Source organism: Aquila chrysaetos, chromosome 2 (genome assembly GCF_900496995.4).
Source record: "Aquila chrysaetos chrysaetos chromosome 2, bAquChr1.4, whole genome shotgun sequence".
NCBI classification, from domain to species: Eukaryota; Metazoa; Chordata; class Aves; order Accipitriformes; family Accipitridae; genus Aquila; species Aquila chrysaetos.
In genome coordinates, this window is record NC_044005.1 from 46918866 (window position 1) to 46943181 (window position 24316).

Below are 24316 nucleotides of genomic sequence, written 5' to 3' on the forward strand. Positions count from 1 at the left end.
GAAAATACAGGTGAGAGAATACAGCTGAGCCAAGATGAAAAAGATGGGTTTATTCTCTAGTTGAAAGCGCTGCGGTGCTTTTAGCAGTCATGAGGGCACCACAGCTTTGCTACGTAACACACATATCAAAACTGACCTCCACGGCAAACCTGCATCAGAGTAAATCCATCTCTGCAGTGAGGAGGAACGGCTGTGACAAGGCAGTCGGCGCTTCAGGCTGTGAATGCAGGAGTGCACGCGTGGAAGGGCATCTCTGTGACCCAAACCTGTTGCTAGGACATTAAATGACCCTCCCAGCTTTCCCCGCAACCATTTGGACTGCTCTCTGGCACTCCTGGCACCGGCCCTACCCGAGACGGAGACGCTTTCATCTCCGTTCGCGCCGGGGATATTTATTGAACTAGTAAATCAGCAGCAGCTTCCCCAAAGCTCCAGCTGGCACAACAGGCAAGGCACCGAGGCGGGAAGCAGCCAAGACAGCGGGGCAGCGAGCCAGGAGCGGCTGCCCCCTCCGTGGGACCGCAGGTACCAGCCCCGTTACCCCGCTTGCCCTCGGCAGCCCCGGGCGTGCTGCCACGGTGCAGTGCCTGGAGGGAAGGTGCTGCCAGGGTTTCCCACTCGGGGACCGCGGCATCGTCACGGAGCCGCGCGCATTTATGGGAGGCAGATCGGTTTTTTTCCATTAAAGAGCCACCTAGAAACAATGGGGGAAGCCCCGGCAGGGAAAACAAGCGTGGTTGACGTTCAGCAGACCAAAACTCTTCCACCTTCATGATAAATGACTTAGTCCGGAGGCGGTGAGCAGAAGCATCCCAGCTCCCTGCAGCAGAGTGAGTCATCCTATACTCTTCCCACAGCAACGTTTAAAGACTTCCCCACTCGACAGCCAAACATGTCTGTGGAAGCAGAGAGTGTGACAGAATTGACAGGAGCTGGTAGGCAAGGGCTGCCTTTTGGTGTTTGCTGGGACCCTTACGCAAACAAGTTAAAGGAGCTGTATTTCGCTGGAAAAGCGTAACCGCCCTACCGGTGTTGAGAGGATGTCACACAACCGGTAAGTCACGTTTATTGGCATTTTTCAGGCAACGAATGCACAGATCACGAGACCCTGATGGTGCACTGGTGGAGGGCAACAAAAGCCAAGAGGGCGGTCTAGTCAGCCTTTAAATTTGTAATAATTAGAAATGTGTGCTACCTGCTTGCCTCCAGCTGAGTCTCCTTTCCTCTCGCAGAGCCAGTGAAATTATATAGGGAGAATAAGATTGGCTAATATTCCCTAAAGGCTTGTTTCCATCTACATGTTAACATATCTGATCAGTTGTGTTACTACTGGGCTTTACCCTTTTTACAGAAACCAGAACTTAGCAGCATTATGTCATTTCCCATATCACCCTGAAATGTTTACTGTGACTGGCAAAACACATTAATTTTGCACATCGGAAAATACATAATTGGGTCTCAGGTGGCAGGAGAGAGAGAAAAATGAACGGGTACCACTGTATTCCTGGTGAAGTGCAACAATTTCCCTCAGCTTAGCAAAGAATTTATCGTCATTATGCTGTCGTTTGGCCAGGATCATGGGTCCAAAACTGCCTCAGGTATCACACGCTCAACAGGCCTTCTGCATAGTACTTGCTCATGAACCCCTTCTGATCTGCGTTTCAGATGCCTGGTTTTGAAGACAAGAGATATCAATAGATTGAGACCGGATCAAGCGGTCTTCAAAGTCACTCTGACAAATGCTGGAGGAGAGCAAGACATCACGAATTTAGCAGTAGTTTCCTCAATTTCTCCTATGCCAACCTCTATCAGGCCCCAAGATCTCTTGTGCTACCCTCCATCCTTCTGTTGGATCTTTCTCCCTTGCCTGTCACCCCTTGCCCAGGGAAATCAGGCGGTAGGCCACCACACGTATTATTCCTAAGATATTTTAAAATTGATTTACAACTGGTGAAAGATGACAGCCCCAGAGCCCAAGACAGATCACTGAGATAGTGCAGTAAGGCAAGCTGCCCAGATACTGCCCGTTACCAAAATGCCTTCAGGGAAAGGGGGAATTTAATCTTCATGGCCTGCTCCATGTTTGCTTCCCTGGGAATGCCAATTAGCGCTCAGCGTGGCATGTTCTAAAATATAACTTTGAACAGACTATGAACTCGGCGAAGATCGTGAACTCGCCAGAGACCACCGAGTGGCCACGAGATGACTGTCAGCGAGGATTTTTGGACACAGTTAGCTGGGGTCACATTCTAAGCAGCAGTGACTCAGAAACGAGTGGTTCTCTAACCTTTTCGCCAACCTTGCTTCTTGCCTCCTAATGATTGCTAAATTGAATCAGAAAACATCCACACTGATGACAGGAACAAGAGCTCTGATTCCTGGGAACAAGTGTTGATGACAGGGGAATTGCTGGTTTTAGCAAAGCACTGCTTCCTGGGCTCTGCTCCATCAGATGAATGTTTCCTTATTATGTTCCCAAAATCCCCTGGGCAGGGGACATGCAGTAGAAGCACACTCAGTTATTTTTCAGAGACTTTCCCCTCTGGGCTGTCAAAGATCTGAAGGAGCTGGCGACCAGCCCACTCTTATTCTGATAAATGCTATTTGCAACTAAAAATGGATTAAAATAGCCTCTGAAAGCTTGTCTGAAGGGGAACAAGCAGTCTTCTTCAGAGATGCCATTAGCAGGAAGATGTGGAGAGGGCTATTCTGAGGGATGCTTATTTTTGGGTTTCACCCCACTTTGTCATTTGCCTTGACCAAAGCAGAATAAGGAGATTATAATTAGCACTTGGGACACTGTCGATGGGAGCAGCAAAGAGGCCCTGGCCAAAATTCAAACTCAAGGTTCCTCTGGTTCTTCATCCATTCCCCTCCCCATGACACAGACCCAGGGAATCTGGGCTTTGGCCACCATGCCCATCAGAGAGCATGGATTCTCCGCTGACCACAAAAAGGCAATACATCAGGAGCTAGGCGCTGGCCATCTTTTTGCCCGTGTGATCCTGCTCTCAGTCTTTTGGAAATCCAAATCTTCCCTTCACAGCTAGCTGGAAGTGAGGGAGATGCCAGAGTTTTAAGGGTTAACAGAGGGAAAGTGCCAATTTCCCACTACCATCTTTAATCACCGAATAGCCATATGCAATTAAATGGTCGAACCGGGAGGGAGAGGTGAGCTGAGGCTGCTAAGAGCCAGGTGCAGAGTAAAAAAAACCCGGAGCCTGTGGTCTTAGAAGACAAGCTGGGTGGCAGTGGTAGGGCAGGATTTCCAAAAGCTCATCCTGCTGCTGTAAGACAGCAGCTGACAACAGCGGCGGGAGTTTTGCCATGCATTGCACTGGGAGCAGAGCGAGTTTCTGGGCCCAGTGTCCACCCCAAATGCAGGAGCTTTCGCTGTCACCGGGGTTAACTGTCACAGCTCAGCTCTCTGAATTAATGCTGCTCAGATGGGACAACCCCAATAGATCCCAGATAGGCCTAAAAAGAGGAAGATGGGGATCCTGCCTTCGTCTGCTGAGATGGTTGGTCTGTGCCCCCGCCTTGTCACCACCACGAGTCTCCCCAGTCACAATCTCAGCAAACTGCTCATTAACTCTTCCCGACCTCCTGGGGCTTAGGTTAGCGTACCTTCTCAGAGGTCACAGCGTCGTTGCACAGAGCAATATTCGGGTTTCACAGTGAGGTGGGTTACAGTCTGTTTCTTAGAATGATCTCAGAGTTTTGTGCTAAGAAATTCCCCACTGCAGCAGGGACCTAGGGCACCAGGGATGCTCTTAATCTCTCACGTCCTGTTCCTGTGGCACCTCAAACTTTTTGCGGCTTTTGGTCCTCTGTGCTATAGGTCTGAAGCTCGTTTGAAATAAAAGCACTGTGGGTGGAAGGTGCTCCGTGATCTGTGGTGGGAAGGATGCAGGGCGCAGGCGGGAAATTCTCATGTGCCCTTCAGACGTTAGAGGACTCTACTCAATGGCAAGCCTTCTTTAAGGTGCACCATGACTCAAGAGCTTTGCTGTCTTTCCCAGTTTTTCCACAGTTTCCAGTCTCTTTCTAGGCTACATGGGACTGTAACAAGCCTACGTGACAAGCCTTTTCTTCTCCTAGTCGATACTCTGATAATCAGCAAGCCATGAACAGAAATTTCAGTTATTGCTAATACTAACACTGCACCTAAGGTGGCAAGCTTACTCCTGCTTCATAGCAGCAGCCTCCTGCCTCCACGTAAACATATTTTTGCATTGTAAGACTTCTGCTTTACACATTCATTGGTTAAAAAGAGATTCATATTACAAATAAGGAATTAACAAATTATACCTGTGTGTGCAATGAATCATAAATGAATGTACAATATTTTCCCTTGAAAGCATAATGAGTTACTGTAAGGAACTTGTAATACATTAGATTTTCATTTCGCACTTCATCATAATCCTTACCTTCCTCCTCCAGATATTTGCTGAAATGATCCTGTGCACAGTCCTCCTTTTGATACAGATTTGCAGCTTGTGGATCTCTGCGCCGGAGTTCACGCTCCTCTGCTCCACTGACTGATCTACTAGGATCTTTCTAAACAGGTTTCTGAATTGAAATCTCCTTTCTTTTTTTTTTTTTCTCACAGGCAGGTGAGCAGTAAAATGATATATTGACGTGCATGTATTCAAAGTCCAGGGGATCATGGCCCAGATGAAAAGCAGTTGCAACATCCAGTTTCCCTGCTTAGAAATCCACGTAAACCCCTGCATAAAGAATAAGAAATACAAAATGCCATTAGTTTTCCATTGCCTTTCAGTTAACTGGCATAAACTTACAAAGAGGCATGGTTCGTAGAATGGGTTAAGTGTAAAGGGTTCTTTCCAAACCTGCTTGACACCCATTGTCATAAATATTGATGATATGCTGCAATGTGGCTTCCAAAGGGGCTATAATCAAAAGGTTTTCATCTGACAGAAGGTATTTCCTGCCTCAGATGTTTCAAAACCCTGGAGCCTGCTTCAGCATCGGCCTAGAGATTTCTCCCTTGGCACTATTATTGCTGTCATGCTCTTGTATCGCACTAGCATCCACAATTTTTCTGGCTGTGAACAAGCTGCAGCATTTTTAACATTTGCTCTGTGGTACATCATCCTCATTGATTTTTTTGTTGACTCCTAAAGCTGGTGTGTGACTGTGGACCCGGGCAGCTCTCAGAGCAGTCCACAAACTTACTTTCTTAAGGGATGCTGCCATGGCTGTTGCATCTACTGGGGCCGTGTGTTTTCCACTTGCATTTTCTTCTGGGGGAGAACACTTGCTGCTGCTTCTCCTTACTGTTTAGCTGAAAAACAGTGACATTGAGGTTTCACATCACCGATAATAAACTTTGTTTTGAAGCTGGCACTAAAAATAACTGAAGTCATGTAAATAAGAACAGCAGTAATAGGCAGACAAACTAAAATTATATTGTGGCACTTGATTTTCATGACGGAGCTTCTAGGAAAAGCTTCCCAAGGACAAGATTATCACGCAAACCCTACAACAAATAACTCTCCCAAGCTGCAACAGACACAGATTAGTTACTCCTCCAGCCTGCAGACTGTCAGCCACCGTGAGAAAAAAGCTATGGTGTTTCTCTTTCAGTGAGGCCTCCGTGTTCCCAAATCAACTCCTTCTGATCTGAAGCTGGTAGAAAGTCATGATTATTTTTTAATAGTCATTGCATTTCCCCTCTCTTTTCCCAGCCTACCGAGAATACTGGAATCCCATTTTCAAGCTTTTTCTTTCCATAGACAGGAAGCGTGGAAAGTGTTACAAAAGCAAAAGCAGAGATTCTTGCCAGACCAGAGGCTTCCAGGAGCCAAGACAGTAATAAAAAAATCCTCAAATAGCAGAAGATTTACAGTCAAATTGCAAGAGCTGGTACTCAGAGCTGAGTTACGGTGACATGAGTTACCATGAGTAACTGGCCACGCGCACAGGACGAGCCAGGACTATTGCAAGGCAAATGAAATTAAGCTCAGCCAGTGATGAAAGAGGGTGAGATGATCAGCTCATCCCGGGTCGCAGCACGTACACGCAGACAAGTCCCCCAACTCAGCAGCGTCACCGTAACTTGCAACGGCATGGCAAAGCGATGGAGCACGGCAGCCCTTCGCAACCTGGAGCCCTTCAAAAGCAAACTGTCCCTTAGGGATGTCTTTGTCACCGAGGGCCGGAGCAAGCAACAGAAGCGGGAGAGGTGACCGCCCAGAGCAGGCTGGCTGTGCGTCCCTCGGACCGGTGCCACGGGGAGCCAGGGGAACGGGGCCGTGGCAGCAGGCAGGGCATGCAGCCAGGGAAAGGGCTGTGGCTGCAAGAGTGGTCACAGCCCCCAGGATCGCTCCCTCTGCCCTCTCACAAGTCCCCTCCATCCCTTTCCCCATGGCACTCACAGCCAAGCCCTCCCTTTTATGCTTATCTACAAAAAGATTGCCTCTCCAGCTTTAGGTCAGCCACCTCCTGTCTCCACGCAGCCAGGTTAAACAGTGACACGCCAGCTGTACTGCAAATGCCTCCAAAGGCAGCCTGGTTTCGGGAAGATGGAAAGCCGATGCAGAAAGCAAATTCCCTGAAATCCCCCTGGTCCGCAGCCCAGAAGGAGCACTTCGTTCGTTACTGCCGTGATGGCTCTCAGAAAATGTTTGAGGCATGACAGGAGCCATCGTGCAGCACCAAACACATCACGTACTGACCCGAGATAAATGAGCTGCTCTTCCCCTGTACTCCCCAACCCCACCAGCTATAAAAGAAAGCAAAGCTCAGCCCTAGAGAGGACAAAACTATATCTAACCGGTATCACAGGAGAGGTTTAAGGTGGTGGGACAAGTGTCCCACAGTGCCCACCTCATCCCGACGCTCCTTGCCTGCACCCTCAGCTGGCTCCGATACAGGTGAGCTGCTGGGCTTTCATTTTACAGGGCGGTTGACTCTAAATGCTAAAAATTTTCCTGGAGACTTCCTCACCTGAAATGTCAAAGGGAGGTTTTAGCAGAAGTGGTTGTGGCAGGGCCTGGTGCTGGGGATGTCCCATAGCACTGTTTTCTCCCCAGTCCCCCCATTCTGATCCCGGGGCACACAGACCGCACTCACCTCACGGGGCTTTTTGCAGCAAGGAGAGAGGACTGCAAAGCGGTGGCAAGAAATGCATAGCAAGGGAAATATTTTGAGATAGGCTAAAAATAGAGCTCTGACCCTGCTCGTTTATATATAGCGAGGTCTATACGTGCGCTTGCTGGCAGTAAAGTCAGCGTAGGGGCAAAGACGTCCCTGCGACACGCGCAGAGAGGGGAAAGCTGAAAGAGCAAAATTTCTGGGTGCAGCTGCCAGGCAGCCTCGAAACAGCGGCTCCCAAGGGCAGAGGGGCAGCAAGCACGGCCACCCCATGGGCAGAAGCGGCAACCCCTGGCACGGAGCACAAAGTCACGGCACACACGGCTCCCACCTCGACAGCCCTGCGGGTACCTTCTTCTCCAGGACATCAGACGGAGCCGCGTTAAGGTGCACGTCGGGATGAATCCACAACGCTGGGGAGCGATACCAGCTCAGGGCTGCAGCTGGAGGGGTGACTTCTGCCAGGACTTGGGGCATCCTCAGGTGTCCCTTGGGAGCAGTTGCAGAGTGGGAAAGAAGGCACGGTGCTGCGCGGCAAAAAATGTGGAAGCTATAGGCCTTGCAACAGGGGTGCAAGCTCATGGCTAAGAGCTGGGCTGCACAAGAGCAAATCCTTTCCTTTCACCCCACTGCCCCCAAACACTCACACTCCAGTCTGGCACTTCATGCAAGCCCCTGTTGCTTGGGATTTTATCATCATCGCTCGAGACATATTTATCGCTATCTTTAAACCCCAGCCTTTGGCTTTGCACAAGATACTCAGTTTCTGCTCGGGAAAGAAAACACGTTTCTAGTCCTCTTGTGTACAGAAAAGCGCTCTTGAGACTATTGACTTAGTTGTACCCAACAGGATACAAGCTGTATCTGGAAAGAAGGAAAAGAAACCAAAATGCATCCTCTGTTTAGTCTCAAAACTTTTTCTGCACATAATTCATGTTTTTCACAGTCTGGAGTCATTGCTGAGCAGGCAGGGGTGAGTGGGGCAGATTGCCTCCAAGTCCTGTATACAGAAGTGAACCAGGTGTCTGATCCCGTTACATCAGGATACCGTCCTGCCAAGCCCATCTATAAAAAGAGTAATCCTCGCTCTTGCCTTAGGCCTCTTGCGAGCTCCGTGTGCCCACGGTATTAAACGCATCAGAATTCCTTTAAAAGCCAACAGGATGACAAATCTCCGTTGCCCATAAGGTGTGTGCCATAGACCTCTGTTGGCTGAGACCAGCCCTGGTCTCAGAAGCACCTCCTGAGATGCTTGTGAGCTCCGGGTTCTGGAGCTGGTTTTGAAATCGTCTCCGTCCTCTGCGGTGCTTTGAGCAGCCATGAAAGGCTTAACTAGTTACAAACCGTGCTGCCTCACCACCAGCTCCCCACATGCTGCTGCTGCTGCGCTGAGACGCGGTTGCAGTTAGCAGCAAGCAGAGCTACGCTCACCAGCAGCCCAGTTGCACGGCAATGCCGAGCTCTTAGGTTTCTTCCCACCCACAGACACGCATAGCCTAGAATTAGGTTCCCAGGGCTTACTTAACAAGATGGGGAGGTTGCTCAGGTTGCAGAAGAATGAGCTGGAAGTCAGCTAAAGGAGCTAGCAGGAATAGCCAAGGAGAAGGGCTTAGGTGACAGCCTCCGGGCTAAGAGCTGCAAGTCTCTCTCCTCGGGACCATGAAGCTTGAGACCCAGCCTGGGGTGACAAAACCGGCCACAGAGCTTCAGGCAGGGGTTTCACAGTCACCTCTGGCTACGCTGCCCGCCGGGACGTGGGGGAATCAGGTTTCTTCCCCCAGAGCCACATCAGGCAGAGTAAGGACTAAACACAAATCTTCATTTCTGTCCCTCCAAAGGTTAATGCTCTACCTGGCGGATACAATAACATATAAATGCCATTGTTTGTTGACATTTATCTGAGGTCTATTCTAGGAGACCTGGTCTGAGCACAGTTATGGGTTCAGGCCAGTTCTCTCGGAGACCTCAGCCAGCGCTGTTGGGCAGACAACCAGAAACCTGATTGCCATGAATAGCTGAGCATCTCTAGGTTTAAGCTGCAGTGATTGTGACACTTACATGTTAGGTACAGATTCCTAAAGACATGGTGGGTCCTGCTTTAGATTTAGGCCTTTCAGGACTAGGACATGCTGACTTTGGGGTGGATGTTCAGCCTTAGCTTTGTCCTCTGAGCTCTGGCAGTACAACAGATTCAACATCTGGTATTGACATGACTAACTCCACTGCTCGCACCAAGCAGACACCTGAATGTAAAACGCATAAATAAAACAAAAAGGAAAATGTATTAAAAAAGAAATACATAAATAGAATTAACATAGATCTATAATAAATAATGAATTAAATTACTAAATAAGAGCTCCTGGACCCAGCTGGTTCTGAGATCCTGTTTTCCGAGGCTATGCCTTAAATAATAAACCTGCCCAGAGCTGAGAAAGCTGGAGCTGAGCAGCGTGGCTCTGGCACAGCCCTGCCAGTCAGTCCAGGAGAAGCAAGAGCCACTCTGCTTTGACCATTTGCAGAGGTTTGAAGGTTTGCCGAGGCTCCAGGGCCACGTTGAAAGCTTCTGCCACTCTGCACACAACTGCTGCAGCCTCATGTGCCACAGGTTCACGTGTAGGGGAACTTGCCAGGATAATACAGAATACGTCCCTAATGCACAGTACAATTCCCCTTTGTTGGTTATACAGGCGAGGTCCACTGATCCAGACAGATGACTTTCTTACCTGAAGGTTGTACTGGTCCACGGATGGATCCGTCCTGTCCGGGCTTGGACGCCCTGTCACACCAGTCCAGAGCAAAGCTCTTCTGTTGCAAGCTGGTCCCCCATGGAAGGTGCAAGGTGCTTCAAACCACATCGCCTCCTTGCTAAATATCAGCACCCCCTGGGAGTTGCTTCCCATGATTGGCTTCCTACCCAGGAGAAAAGCCCTGGATCAGACTTTTGGAAGAAGAATTACATCCAGCCCCAGCCTGCTCCCCCAGGTTCATGCCCTGCAGACAGGACACCGAGGTGCATCGAGCACGCACATTGCTGTGGTCAGGCACGAAGCTCTTGGGAAAGAAAGCTTGCCGGCAGAGGGGGAGCTGCGCTTCCCACTCACGCAGAGCCTCTGGCAGAATTAAGAAAAAAACATTAACCACATGCCTGATCTCATCACAAAATCCTCTCTGCTGACCCCCTTGTTAGAAGCTGAAGTCAGAAGCAAGGCCCTAGTGAGAAGCAGCAGCAGCCTTAGGTCTGCCATGCAGTGCCCTGGCTGTACTTCGCGCTTCAGAAGCCAGTATTTGGTTTTATTGCTAAAGATACAAAAAGATATGTGGGTTCCCGCTGCATGAAGAGCATTTTGTTCTTTGCACCAGTCGATAACCAGTGAGCGAGCAGAAATCCCTCTTCTAAAAGCCTTTTTGGATCCCCGTCTGCTGGAACCTGATATGTGAGGAGCTGAGGGTTTATGCGTTTGGTCTCCAGGGAACATTGCACAGAGGGAGAGCTGCCAGCCGTTAAACAACAAAGCCAGGTCGCTGGGACACACAGAAAGGATTAACAGGCACCATTTATCTTTTGGATTTTATTTGCCGTCTCCTTGTCCCAGGACAGCTAACTGCAAAGGAAGCCTGACCTCAGCTCAGATATGGCCCTGCAGAAAGCGTGGGGAGCACAAAAGGGGGCTTGAAGCAGGCTCGGCGGTGTGACCGAGGGCGAAACAGATAACAGAGGACACTTTTGCACGTGTACTACCACCAAGTCTGCCAAGACCGTCTGCCACTGTCTGTATTACCACCAAGAACCGAGTCTGCACAGCAAGACTCCCAGGGCCCAGCCTGCCCTTCCCAGTTCTTCCACAGCCCGAGGCGATCAGGCATCATCTTTTTTCACAGTGTCACCTGTGGCTTCCCTAGGATCCAGAGCGGTACCAGCTTCCACAGCTTGTCACAGGCTCAGCATTGCTGGGTATCAAGCGTCAACAAAGATTCCCACAGTGTCCAAGTCTTTGTAACGTTTCACCCCTGTTTTCCTCTAATCTTACACTATTTTTTCTGGCTCACTTAGCCTTCCTGATGGGAGACAGAAAGGAAAAGACAGCTCTGATACCTTCATGTTGCCTCTGGCAAGAATCCTTCTCGAAGTGCTCAAGTTTTGGGGGAACAAATAGCACTTACTTCACCTGATCCTTCCAACCTTAAATATTTGAGCACCGACAGTCAGTACCCCAAAATACCATAAGGTAATTCTGCTCTGGTTTTGTTTCATGGGAGAGGAGCAGAGCCGTTCCCCGGCTCCGGCGCGTACATGAAGTATGAGAAGCCGGGGTGAAACCTCGGCTCGCAGGCGTGCTGTGACGGTGGCTCCGGGAGCCAAGAGGAGCCCTAAACTCCTGCATCAGCCTCGGTGGGCATAACCACGACAGCAGCTGAGCTAGCAGGAGCCCAGCCTGCTCGGGACCCTGCGCCTCAGCAAAACCCACTTGAATCCCTCGGTTTCTTACACGCTCACTGCAAACTCCCGGGGCAAGAGGAGACCCCAGAAACTCCCTTCTTCCTCAGCCTGGAGAGGTATTAGACCAAAGCCTTAGGTTAAGTCCTTGTGAGACTGCAGCTGAAACACGGCGAGCGCAATCCAAGAACAAGCAGTCACAATTTGAGGGCTATTTGTGCTCTTTTTATGGCTTTCGGTTTTAAGGATGACAAGCGCTTGCGTTGTGTGTTATTCATAAGCCCCTTCTCAGCAAGCCAAGGGCTGGTTTTGACCGGTCAGAAGTGCCACTGCCATTAATGGCAACCAACTTTTCCCTCTGGTTGTCACTTCACTGCTGGCCAGCTAATATTCTATGCCAACTGTCACTTAACTAGCGGATGCATACACAGTATTCAGATACTGAGAACCCAGAGGCTATTTTCCACACACTCGTTAGCCACCAAAGCATCATAAAGTCCCACCTCAAAAATCCTGGTGGCATTTCAGTTTGAGGGCTGCCTTCTATACACTGGCCATCCCTACGAGCCTTGCCCGCTCCCGCGCTTCAGCCGCTGCCAGAGACCGCGCTTTCCTCCGCGGAGAAAGGTTTTCAATGCGACGTGTAGCGCGGGCACACGGGTGTGCGCGGCACATCGGAGCTCGCATGTGGCTTTATGTACGCTGCACGGGGCACGCGTGCTCTTACGGATCGACGTACGGAAACACACGGAAATCCGTGCGCGGGGCATACGCTAAAGCGCACGCGTTTCTGGACAGCATGCGGAGCTGTGCGTGTGGTTCGGGTAAATATTGACGCAACAGTTTTCTCCGCAGTTCAGGCTGGCCACAGCCGCCCCAGACTACAAGGAGTCTTTGTGTTCAGCTGGCAGCTCTCGCTGCGGCGGGGGCCAGCTGAATCGGCTCCAGCAGCACAACCACCCAGCAGCAAAGCTGGGCTGGAGGCAGCTCTCGGCCTCCGCGACTTCTCTCGTGGAGGCCCTCGTCCAGCTCGCCTTTTACCCCGCACACGCAGGACAGTTGTATTCTTTGACAGACAAACCCTACGCCGCGAAGACGCGTTTTGCGTTCGGGATACGCGTGTAGTGCAAAGCAAAGCTGTGGGTTTTTGTGTTTGGCGCGCTCGAGCAGGAGGTGCGTGAGATGTGCTGGGCTCGCGTTGAGCGCACGCATCTGTAAAGCGTGGATAAACCGAGAGCGCTTTGCGTAACCACGGGTAGGTTGTATCCCGTGTTTTACAAGGTGTGTGTTCGTGTGGGTGTTTGCAGGTGGCTGGAAGATCTCCAAGGAGCTGTAATGCAGCGAGAGCAGCTGGGGCTGGGACTGTATTAACCATGCTAGATGAGCAACACAGAAAGGTCAGAGCTCTTCCTGAGTTTTAATCAGGTTAAAGCATCCCCAAAGGGAGACAGGGCTGAGGAGCACCGGGCTGAGATGTCTGCGCTGGAAGACTTTAACCAGAGCCGTGGCCCCACAGCTCGTGAGCGAGCAACGTGCACCCTCGGGAGAGGTGAGCCCGCGCCGCCGGCTGCTCCCGTGCTCGCACACAGCCTCCCGCAAAAAGTCAGGTCCTCCTCCTGCCTTTTCCCAACAAGGGAGCCCTAACGCTTTCCTATTCTAGCAGCGTTAAATAAAAAGCCTTAACGCTTTTTTTTTTTAAAGTCTGAAGACTCTGACAGAGGCGCTTGAACCGTTTTTGCGGGAGCAATTGAAAAGGTTACCTCAGTCCGCTGGTGTGCGGCGGCACGTGTTTTCTTCCAGCCCTCAGCCTTTGCACCTGGCTCTGTTCGCCGGGCCTGAAATCAGCGGCAAAAGTCTTTGAGTTAGGCAGAAAAAAGAGGCAAAAGCAATCCCCTCCCGAAAACGGCTCGCTCTCTGGTGAAAGAAACAAAAGCAGCGCATTTCGAAAATTTGACTTCAGCTGTCGCTTGGGCATCTCCCGCTGCCCTTCCACCCGGATCCCCCCCGACGTGGTCCGCTGCCCTCCCCGCCTCGCCAGCACCCTTCCCGGCAGCGTTGCCTCCCGAGGATTGCACAGCCCCGGGGTGCCCTCACCCCCAAACCCAGCCGAGAGAAGGGCAGCGTCGGGCCGCTGCGCTGTGCCTCCCATGAGGCATTGCTGCAGGACGGGCAAAATTAGATTTTTGCAGTTTTAATCAAAAGCAAGCATTTAAGCTGGGCAAAGAAAAATCAACACAGCAGGAAAAAAAAAAAATAAACAAGCAATTTCCTGGCCCAAAAAAAAAAAACAAAACCGCACAACATTTTGACAGGAAATATTTACTTATTAATATTTTTAATTAATCCTTCTATGTGCTGTGGCAGTCGGAGATAGAAGGAGAAATCTCCGTAATGCATCGAGCACGAGGCGGATGTTTTTGCAGGCACGCACAAGGCGAAGCGCATGGAAGGCCTGATCCTGCGTCAGGGGAACCACGAAATGAGGCTGGGGATGGGAAGAGATGCCTCGCTCCTCTGCAGAGCACAGGCATCCCTCCCCCAGGCTGCCTACACGATGCTCCCACCTCGTCAGGTGCGACGGAAGATGTTGGCCAAAGCGCGTGGTGGCCGGGAACGCAGCGGCGAGAGCTGCTTTCAGATGGGTGCCACCAACAAGCGGACGCAGACGGTGAAAATAACACTCGGTTTGAGAACCGTGATGTACTTACAAGCTGCTTACAAGAAGGAGGCCGAGTCTGATGTGCTGTCCCGCTTGAGCACGCGTCAGGCCAAGAGAGAGAGATAGCAAACTGGAAAATGTGAATCTGCTGGGGTTACAGAGACAAGCGGTCGCTGGGCTGTAAATCAGAGTCGCGAGCACGGGGAAGACTAGGGAGAAGCAGGCAGGCGGCGCAAACATTAAGTAGAGTTACGGCTTTCCGTCAGGTTTTTTCGCTTCGGGATGACGGCAAGAAAGAGCAGAACATTGTGTGATGGATGGGGTGTGCGGCGGTGGGAAGAGCTGCTCTGCTCCGCGGGATCAGCGCTGCTTCCTCGGGGCAGGTTTTATTCGGCTGGGAACACTAACAAACCAGAGCTTTGCAAAACAAAATGTACTTGGGGAAGGCTGAGCTAAACATTGTGTCAACCATATTTATATTTTGAGGAAAACGGCCGAAAGAGGTAGCTTTCCGCGGGCTGGACGGCATATACTCCTTTAATGACCCCAAACCGGTGTTTCACAGGGACACAACAGCAGGAGGTGTGAGAAAATAGTCCCCAAAGTCCCGAGTCCTGCCTTCCTTTCCACATAGCCCTGCTGACGTGCAGGGAATGAAGCAGAGCGGCCCGGGAGGAGTTTGGCACGTAGCTCCCGGTCCGCAGCGAGCCCCGCAAAGCCCAGAGGAGCCAGCTCGCTGCAGCCTGCCCTGGTGGGTTTTCCTTATGCCCCTCAGCTCCAGCACGGTCTTAAGACGTTCACAGAGGACGCGGCAACATGTTGTGGGCTTCAGGGCACAGAAGCCTTAAGGATGGGCAGGATCCAGAAGGTTCCCGAGAGCCAGTGGATTGGGCAAGGGAGCCCTGACACTTCCTTGCCTTAACAGCATTTGGGGTTTTTTTTAAACCTGAACGGGGTTTGGTTTTTTTTTTTTTTTAAAAAAAAAAAAGCAGCCTGTCAGAGGAGCACAAACAGTTCTTGCAGGAAAGCCAGCAAGACCTCCCGGCCCCAGTGTTTTCCGTAGGAAATCCTGCCCCTGCCCGTGGTGTGCCGAGGACCACTGCAATTGCGGCAGCAGCCTTCCTCTTCGACCTGCCTCCTCCTCAGGTCTCCCGGGGGAGCCGAGCAAGGAGGCGACTTGGAAAGCTCCGAGAAAGAGGGTCCAATAGATTCAGCAACACCAGGACCCTCTCCCAAGTTTCACGGCCCTGGTCAAGCCCAGCAGATAAGCAGCAGGAAAAACGTCAAGCCGAGCTACGAGGATCAGCCAAGATCTTGCACACGTGTGTGAGTTAGTTTGCGTAGGAAGCGGGGGGCATCGCACGGTGACGAGAGCTTTCAGCCCATCGTACGTGAGCTAGGAACGTGCTCGATAAAAACAGGCACTGCGCATTTGGTAACAGCAGGGAAAAGCACAATCCCGGCTTTTCACATACAATCCCAGTCTACCTGTTATTATTGTCTGGGCTCCAGCAACGAACCCTGAGCCAAATTCTGGGGTGATTTATTCCTCGCTCAGTATAATTCCATTTATTGAGTGGAGTTACTTAGTCATTGCAAAATTTGGCCCATTTTTTTTTTATTTGGACATTTATTTTGTTTTTCTAATCATGCCCCCTGAAATGTTAACTCTACAGACTTTGAAAATAACCATTTTCTCTAGCAGGACCAACACGGCATTTGGAAAGGAACCATATGCTGGCACTCGACTTCTGCTTTATTTAGATACGTTCTGGAGGTGGTGCTGATGCTCACTTTAGGATCAGTCTCCAAGTGCCTACGCAGGAATTAAGCACGGGGTAGGAGATAAAGCTCACATCCATGGGGACACGGACATGGGAGGACAAGGACAGAAATCTTCGCCTTCTGCTTCTAAAGCTGAATTTCCAATCGCTTGAAAGCAACCAAACCAGTCAGCACACCCACAAACGCACGCACTGGTGCAGGGAAGCACCGGTGCATCGCCCGGGAGCGTCTGCCCACCTTCTGGACACCAGTGGTTTGGGGACCCTCTGTACCCCGTCCCCATGTGATCGTCACCGGCTCTGCATAAACCTGTCTCCTAGGAATTTGCCTAATTGCATTTTGAGCGGGCCAGTCCTTTTGGCATCCACAACATCCTTTGACAGTGAATTGTGTGATTCTGTTATTTGTTGCGCAAGAAAAATATTTCCTTTTGCTTGTCCTAAACCTGCTGTCCAATAACTTAGACGCTGCTCCGGCTCTTGTATTGCCGGAAATAATTAAGAAGGTCCTCACTGATCTTCACAAGGTATTCATGAATTCCTGCATCTCCCTCCTATCTTCCTTTTTTTTTTTTTTTCCCCTCCAAACTGAAAGGTCCTACTCTACTAAGTTTCTGTTCAACAGCAGGAAATACAGATACCCTTTTTGAACTCTTTTTTGTTTAAATAAATAGACCTAAACAGAATATTCAAGATTCCAGGGCACTGTCATTTTAGTTGCCAGATTAGGATTTTTGTTTGGCTCTTGATTTTTTTCCTAGTAATTGTCAACATTCTTATCACTTAATCGTTGCTGAGTAGCAAGTTGCCTTAAGACTATCACCAATGACTCCAGCATCTCTTTCACCATCAATAACTGCTGCTTTAGAGTACTTCATATTGAATACGTAGTCAAGTGTATGTAGTTTACAGTGTTGCAGGGAATAGACTTAGCTTTTCTTGTATTGCCTGATCCTCCTTGAGTGTCCACTTTAGTCTCTGTTCAGCCAGAGGGCCAAAGACTTTCTAGCCAGCTTCCTTCTTTCAATGTGTTTGCAAAAGTTTATAGCAGAAGCTTCTAGCTTTTTACAAGCCATTCTTCAAAAATCTTTTTTTAAGCATGTCTTATTATGATTTCACATTTAACATCCCAGTATTTATGATCCTTTCTGTTTTTCCCCTTTGGACATGACTTATGCTTTTTGCAGGATATCTTTTTACTTCTAATAATATTCTTTAATCTACTATTTAACTCTGCTAGCTATTTTTATTCTTTTTGAAAAGTCTTTCTGGTAGTGAAATTTATCATGGACTCCTAATATCCAGAGCCTAGATATCTGCAAGCCTTTTTTACTCTTTTGACTTCTTTTAATTTTCATCCTTGAAGCTAAGGCTTTACTGTAGAGGATGGGGGGGGGGAAGAAGGTTTACCCTACAGAGCCATGAAATTTGAATGCTTGACTATCTCTATTGCAAAGTGCCTTGTCATTGCATCTGTATACTCCCTGAGCTAAATCAAGAGCTCCCCGAGGCTTGTAGGTGCTCAGACTGGTTGCTCTAGGAAGCACTGCTTATAGTACCAAAACACAGCATCACCATCATGCCCTCTTGTAATATTTACCCGGTCTGTACGAGGTTAGGTGAAATTTCTTGTTATTGCTTTCTTGGCTACCTTTGTATACTCTCTTTCTCTCAGAATAGCTCATCCGTTGCAGCGTCCCCTCTGGGTGCTGTTTCACCACCCTAGTCCCGTACCGATCTGATGGAGGCAAGACAACTCTGCCCATAAGGACTCTGCGGTACTTGCTGGCACTGTTTACTTAGCTACGTTGTTTAGCTCAGGTTTTCTTTCACATAAAGCGTTGCTCCTCTCCTCGTTGACCTACTCAGTCATCACGTACTTTGATGTCCTACTGGCCAGCTCCTTCCCGCTAAGCTCCTGAAGCGACCACATTTCGGCTCCGACACGATGCCAGCCTCTTCTCTCGGACGCTCACATGAAGCCCTCCTTCCTCCCTGATCCAGACTCACATTCACGCTGACAAGATAAACCCTTTTCTAATGTAGAAACACCATGGGATCCCTGCATAGCAGCAGCAGAAGAGCCATCAGGCTCAGGTGCCCCGGCAAGGGGATGGGACACCTGAGAAGGCCACATACAAGCCCAGTAATGTGTAAATACCAGTCATCAGCTTTCTCAGCCTGAAATCCTACCACAGTTCACCAGCAAGCGGCAGGACGCTTTTTTCTCCCCACTTCCCAAGAGTATCTGCTGAGCAGCAGAAAGTGTGCGTCCGTGTCCCCAAAGGGCAGGAGCCAGGGGCTGCACGCAGCCTCCGACGGGTGACACGGGGACGCTGGACCAGAGAGGTTTGGGCTCTGCGTGGGGCTCTCCAGCAAAGCAAAGCCTCCTTCTTTGGGACAGGTGATCTCACCACACAGCTGTGTGTTTTATAAACCATGACATCGCACTGCTGGGCATTTGCCCTCTGAATAAATCCGAGTCCTCTCCATTCGCCAACCAAACGCATCTCCCGGGGCTGCAAAGCAACAGACCTCCATCTGCAGGGATTAACGAACCAAGCCTCATCAATTCCCAGCTCTCCTGCAGGGAAACTGCGGTCCAGAGAGAAGCAGCTTGCTCAGGGCCGCGCCGTGCACCGACGGGAGGATGGGGACCAGCACTCTCTCCTCTAACTCTCCATCTCTCCCTGCGAGCACAAGACCATTTTCTGTCCCCGAACAAGCAGTAAACCCTGGGAGCCCCACCGGCCGGCACCCCTGCTCTGAGCCCCGGAGCACCTTCGCGTCTAAAGCTAAGTGGAAATCTCAGCGATCCTGCCACCTCCCCTGCTTTGCTTGCTTCATTGGTATGGTAAAAATACAGACGCTTTATCCACGAGTAAACACACACATAGACACAATCATAAAATTAATAACTAAACTCTTAAAGCTAGTGGATTGATAATTTGGGGTTGATTTTCTGGGAAAAGGAGGAGTTGGTTGATAACTCTCACATTTATTTTGGGAAGCAAACAAAAATGTCACATAAAAATGCCAATATGCTTCAGAACTAGAAAAAGCAGGCAAAACTTAATTTCATTTTGTTGGATCCCAAGGGTGCGTAAACTCAGGGGTGCTACCAATGGAAGTTGATTAAAAACAGGCTCTCTTGTTTGCCTTCTTAGGCAGGCGGGCCACATCCAATTTCGCTCTGAGGTTGGGTATTTTTGTCTTCTTTCTTTCTTTCCTTCCTGCCTCTCCCCTCTCCTCGCACCATTTGGTTCTGCTCCAGCATCTCCATACCCAAACAACTCTGCTTTAGCTGCCTCTCTGCAAAGCGACAGAGCTGTGTCCTTCCAGGTTTCGGCGCTTCTGCATCTTTCCAACCCTTCCAACCCCAACCATCCAGCCTGCCTCCAAAGCACAGAGTACCTTGGAGCTGTGCAGGTCACCACGATACCACATCCGCGCCTCCGTGAAAGCCCCTTGCATGTATTCCCAGCTGATAAATGCCAGCCACATACACTTGAAATCCATCCAACTCAGCTTAACAGCAAATGTTTAACAGTGAGCATGAGCGATAACCTAAGTTTCCGATGCTGCTTTCCTTCTGTTTGCTTTTACATAAGGAACAGTGGAAAAACCACGTTACTTTGCTGAATTTCCTCTGAAAGATTCAAGGCAGCAGAGTGCAGGCTCCCTCAGACATTAGAGGTTGTTGTGAAAAGAGACTAAAATGGATCTTTAATGATCACGGTCAGGACCTCCAAATACTTCTCAAAGGGAAAACACTGACTTGCCAGAACCCGAGATTAAAAGTAACAAGCACATAAACATCCTTCACATGGTTTTGTATTAGCCAAGAGCCGTTTCACAAGTGAGCTGTGTTCTCTCCCTCCCTCTCTCCCTTCTCGCCAGTCCCCTTCCCTCCTGCCCAAGAAAGGTCATTTTCTTCACAGGGAAGAAAAAAAAAAAAAAAAAAAGTCTTCCACGACAACAGGGTTTTAAATCAAGCCAAGGAAGAAAACTTCCCTTTCACCAGTTCCTAATAAATAACTTCAACCTCTTCAATGCAAATATTTCCAAACAAAGAATCTCTGTTCAAGACAGAGTCGTAAATTATCATGGTAGCTCTTGTTTTTGTTTGAAATCGGACCCAGGCGAACCTCAGTTTGGTTTCAAAGAAAGTCTTCTGCAGTCTCATATCAGTAGGGACTCACGGAGGAGCCGAAGGAAAGTCCCCTCCCGTCTCACTCCAGCTCCCCCAGCTTCTCCCCATCGCCGCCACCGGCTCCCGCTCCGTCTGGAGCAGGGAACAGTCGTCCCAGCCAGGCGGGCGCGTATCATCCGTGCTGCTCCCAAAGCACAAGGACGATTAAACTCGTGTAAGGTTGTGTGATGCCTCAGAGTATCCCGGGTGTGACGGAGCAGGGGAGCAATGGCTTGGACATTTCAAGCCAGTCCATAAAGGTGCTCAGCAACAGCGGCAAATAGCATGAATGGTCAAGAAGCAAATCCAGATCAACTCCAGAATACAGCTGGACCAAAGCCAGTCTGACACCAGTGCAGCCAAAATCAGGATCTGACCCTATGCTATTTATAACATACCATGACATTTGCTAACACAGTAGTCATAAGTGCATAATTACCAAGTTCGCATGTTTCATAGCGTTAAAGCTGGTGCTCCAGGATGAGAAATGGTCACACGACTCTGACACCGCAGTTATTGGTTATGCAGGAAGTATTTCCTTCTCTCCTGGTACCAGTTAAACTAATTGCACTGTCAATTAAATATCTGGAGGTGCTTTGCTCTACAGCCAAGAGCTGGGCTGCTCTGTTAGCAGCACTCACTCTAGACTAGACAGACCAGGCACAGGGACACGTACGCGCGTACGTGTGATGAGATGCTGTTTGGGAATTAAGTCATTCCCACAATTAATTAATTAATTCAGCCGCCTGACTTCAGGTAGCTACTCAAGTGGAAGTGAAAGACCACGTACTACTTCTTGCTAAAGCCTGCAGGGTTGAGCTGGCAACCTCCCCGTACTGTTCAACGGCCTCCTACTTCAGAAGGTGAGCTCCCCTTGCTCCTGTTATTACTGGACACCAGATTATTTTCTGCTCAGGGTATAACCTGGCATCTTTACACCTTAAAAAATACCCCTAAAGTTAGGAGCCAGGCTTGCTGAAGCACTGCGCACAGCTTGCACGCTCTATTTAAAGATGGCTGTGAGAAGCTAAACCGCAAATCCAGGGCGCCGGTGCATCCCTGCACAGGCAGCCTGAGCTCTGCTCAGGGATTTCGGGCTATCTCCACCTCCCCAAGGTTTTTTTTCCCCCCCCGCCCCGCAGAAATGCAAGTCCCACATACAAGAGACAGCTCAAACCGAGCCATGCCACGGGAGCCGAGGTTCAAACGAGGCTAGATGCAGCCTGGAGAACCGCGCTGATCTCTCTGGCGGTGGCTTCAAAAGCCCGCACCCGAGACGAGGGGCCGTGGAGGTTGAGGTCCACGCGTGCTGCCGGGGAGCTGCAACCCCACGGAGGGCAGCCAGCAAACCGCCAGCACTGCTAACATTTGAAAAACCACAGCGACCAGATCTGCTAGAGCTCGCCTGTCGGCCCCTGTTACACGGCAATTTGTTTGCTGTCAGCCTGATAATTAAATGGACGCCTCGGTTTGTGTTTTGTCCTACGGCTTCGCTGTTACTTTGGAGGTTAGATAAGGACGGTCGCGTGGTGTTTCTTACCCAGGGCAGCGTCCCGCCGTCCGTCCACCGCGCTCCTGCAGGATCAGACCCACCGCGCTGGTAAGGGTCAGGAGATAGGTCATTGTTAACCAGCTCCTAAAGCAAGCGCATCCTCGGGATCCCGGCACAGAGACCTGCAGGAATTACAAGCACCTTCTCTTATTTGTTCCTGATAACAGCTCCACTCTGAAGCGTCCCCGGTGAGTCACCAGAAACCCAGAGATGAGAGAAGTCATCCAACAGCAGAAATGGTGCACATCCAGCGAGGAGAGGAGATTGTCCTCAGCCCCTTGGGCCAGACACTAAATTGCAATCAGAAATCCTCCGTGAATTACTGAGTCAAATTTAATTAAAATATTTTGGAAAAAAAGCAGAAAAAGCTTGTCCAGGAGATGTACAGAGAGGGGTTGGTTTTTTTTTCCCTGATGCCAGGAGAGCGATGATACTGCACCATTCAGACCCCCGCTACGCTTGTCAGGCCAACGTAAGGCACGGAGGTACAAATCCACCACACCAGCACGAGTAGCTTTACATTAACCCAGCATTTCAACATGAGGACAGGCGGAAAATGCTGACGAGCTTGAAGGGGACTGGACACAAACCAGGGAGAGAATAAAAGAATTGCTTGCAAGTTCAAGCCTTTACTCACCTCACCGTGCGCTCCTCTCGCCGCAGAGGACAGGATGATTTACACATGAAGCGATTCGAGAACAAAACGCAGGTCCCATTGAAGACAAATTCTGCTGTGTGATTTCCTGTGATTTGGAGAAATAGGGCTGAAGGCACCCCTGGGGTGCTCAGTCTCCCCTTCGCCCCGAGACCGTGAGCGTTTGGCTCCCGGCTCCTTCCTGTGCAGACATGGAATGCTCGTGCCCACTCACTGCCATGCTGAGCATCACCGTACGTGGCGTCTGCTGGATGATTTTTAAGCTGTGAATTGGTGAAGGGAAACGTACAACCCACATCTCAAGCCTGGGTAGTGGGTGACAGACTCAAAACCCTTTAATATAGTCGTCACCCTCAGTAAAGTGAATTGAATAGGTCTTCCTGCAATCCTTACGGGACGGGTATCCACGATGCTAAAAGAGATCCACTGCAAGAGAAACCTTCAAAATTAGCAGCAGAGGAATACTGGAAGGGAGGTTTATTTTTCTAGCGGCATTCAGGAGGGCCTCTCCAGGACAGAGCTAAAAGACCCTGGCTTTTCACCCTTCTGCCTCGACCGTAACTGTTTGGAAGATAAATGCTAGCCTATCTTTAGCACTGGCATCTCCCACGTTATTCACTTCGAGATGGAGCAGAAAAATGTTAACAAAGAACAGTCGAAGGGAAACTTATTTATTCAGCCTAACCACTGGAATATGGCTTTTCCTCAAATATTATGCTGCAACAGATTCTCAAACCCTCTTTGTCCTCTGTGTTAACATCCATATTTGTCTCTTGAAACAGAAAAGGGAACGTGGCTATTTTCCCCCTTCCAGGAAGCAAGGACCCGATGCTCTGCTGCTGGCTGGCTCAGCACAGCCTCCTGTGCCTCCTGCGTGCCGACAGCACAGCTGCACGCTAAAGCAGGGATGGGAAGGGCGACGGTAAATGGCCTGCTATTAATCCCAGCTGCTAAACAGAAACGATGAGCGGGGAAGAAGATCATGCGCTCACAGCCTCTTGAAGCTGTCACACACTTTGTGTATCACAGGGATTTGTACCAGCGCTGAAAGCAAAGCAAGACTGAAAAGGAGTCTGAAACCTGCAGCGCGGGGAGGATGCTATGCAACCTCCGGAAATCTTACGGAGCTCAATTAGCCTGCTGTGTACATTACGTGACATTTAGGCACACGGCTATAGAGTTCCCATAGATGTTTCCAACCCAAAACTCCCAGAATTCTAACAGCATTAGGAAATTGTTGAGGACAATTAGCCCAGCTGCTGATTATTTCTTAACCGAGTCTGGTTTGCCTGGCTGAAAGCTGTTCTGGAGGTCGAGTTGCTTTGCTTTGTACGTAGATTTTGTGTACGTATGTACTGTGTCTACCCAGAAAGCAGCCATCAGGGTCTAACGGCAAAGGGAGACAAGCTGTTTCACAGACTGTGCATGCAGGGGGATAAGGGGGGGGGGGGGTTTAAATGCCATTTGTTTTTTTTTTTTTTTTTTTTTTTTTTACAAGGAGGTCAGGTCAGAGCCCAGACCTGTTTCCTTACCTGCTGAATTGCGTGCACAACCCTCCCCTGGTGCTGGAGGTCAGCTGGCTCTCCTACCGCAAGGAAGTTTTTAAATCTCTTCCTGTACTTACAAAAGTTGGTGAAGGACCTGTCCAAAAACAACCCCTCCCCTCCTGATTTTCCTCAGCTTTAAGCTAGAGAGAGAGACAGGCTTCAGCTGTGCCTGGAGTCAGGAGCCACCACTGGGCTCCTCACTCAGGTCATCTGCTGAACTTCAGTGCCCAGAGGGTACAAGTAACCTGTTCTCCATCTGCATCGCGTTCATCTTCTTCCTCTGCCCCAGCCCTTGCCTCCCCCAAAAAAGCTCACAGCATGCTGTTTATCCCTATTGATCAGTACGATTGCACTTCAAGCCAGGACATCAGAA

At 49.8% G+C, this 24316-nt stretch overlaps 1 protein-coding gene across 2 annotated transcripts; it reads right to left on the reverse strand.

Moving 5' to 3' along the window:
• Positions 1-736: 736 nt before the first annotated feature.
• On the reverse strand, positions 737-23700 carry LOC115349846. 2 transcript variants are annotated; one of them, XR_005934038.1, is made up of 5 exons: positions 21730-23700; positions 13315-13389; positions 5200-5308; positions 4431-4730; positions 737-896 (listed from the first exon to the last, which is right to left on the reverse strand). XR_005934038.1 is itself a non-coding variant. In XM_030034610.2 (5 exons), exons 1-3 carry the CDS (start codon positions 13701-13703, stop codon positions 5204-5206), a joined length of 681 nt encoding a protein of 226 aa, XP_029890470.1. In that variant the 5' UTR covers positions 13704-13811; the 3' UTR covers positions 737-896; positions 4431-4730; positions 5200-5203. The 2 variants fall into 2 exon arrangements, 1 of the variants encoding a protein (XP_029890470.1); XM_030034610.2 differs by lacking the exon at positions 21730-23700 and adding an exon at positions 9843-10029 and having other exon boundaries at positions 13315-13811.
• Between the last annotated feature and the right edge of the window lie 616 nt (positions 23701-24316).

Bases quoted from the DNA above. Each gene is read 5' to 3' on its own strand.
- LOC115349846 (XM_030034610.2), bottom strand. From the start codon at position 13,703: ATGGGAGGCACAGCGCAGCGGCCCGACGCTGCCCTTCTCTCGGCTGGG. The intron at 10,030-13,314 runs GTAACCTTTTCA...TCTCCTGGGTAG, and splicing joins CCGCACACCAGCGGACTGAG to GAAGCCAATCATGGGAAGCA. The intron at 5,309-9,842 runs GTAAGAAAGTCA...ACTGTTTTTCAG, and splicing joins TGGACCAGTACAACCTTCAG to CTAAACAGTAAGGAGAAGCA.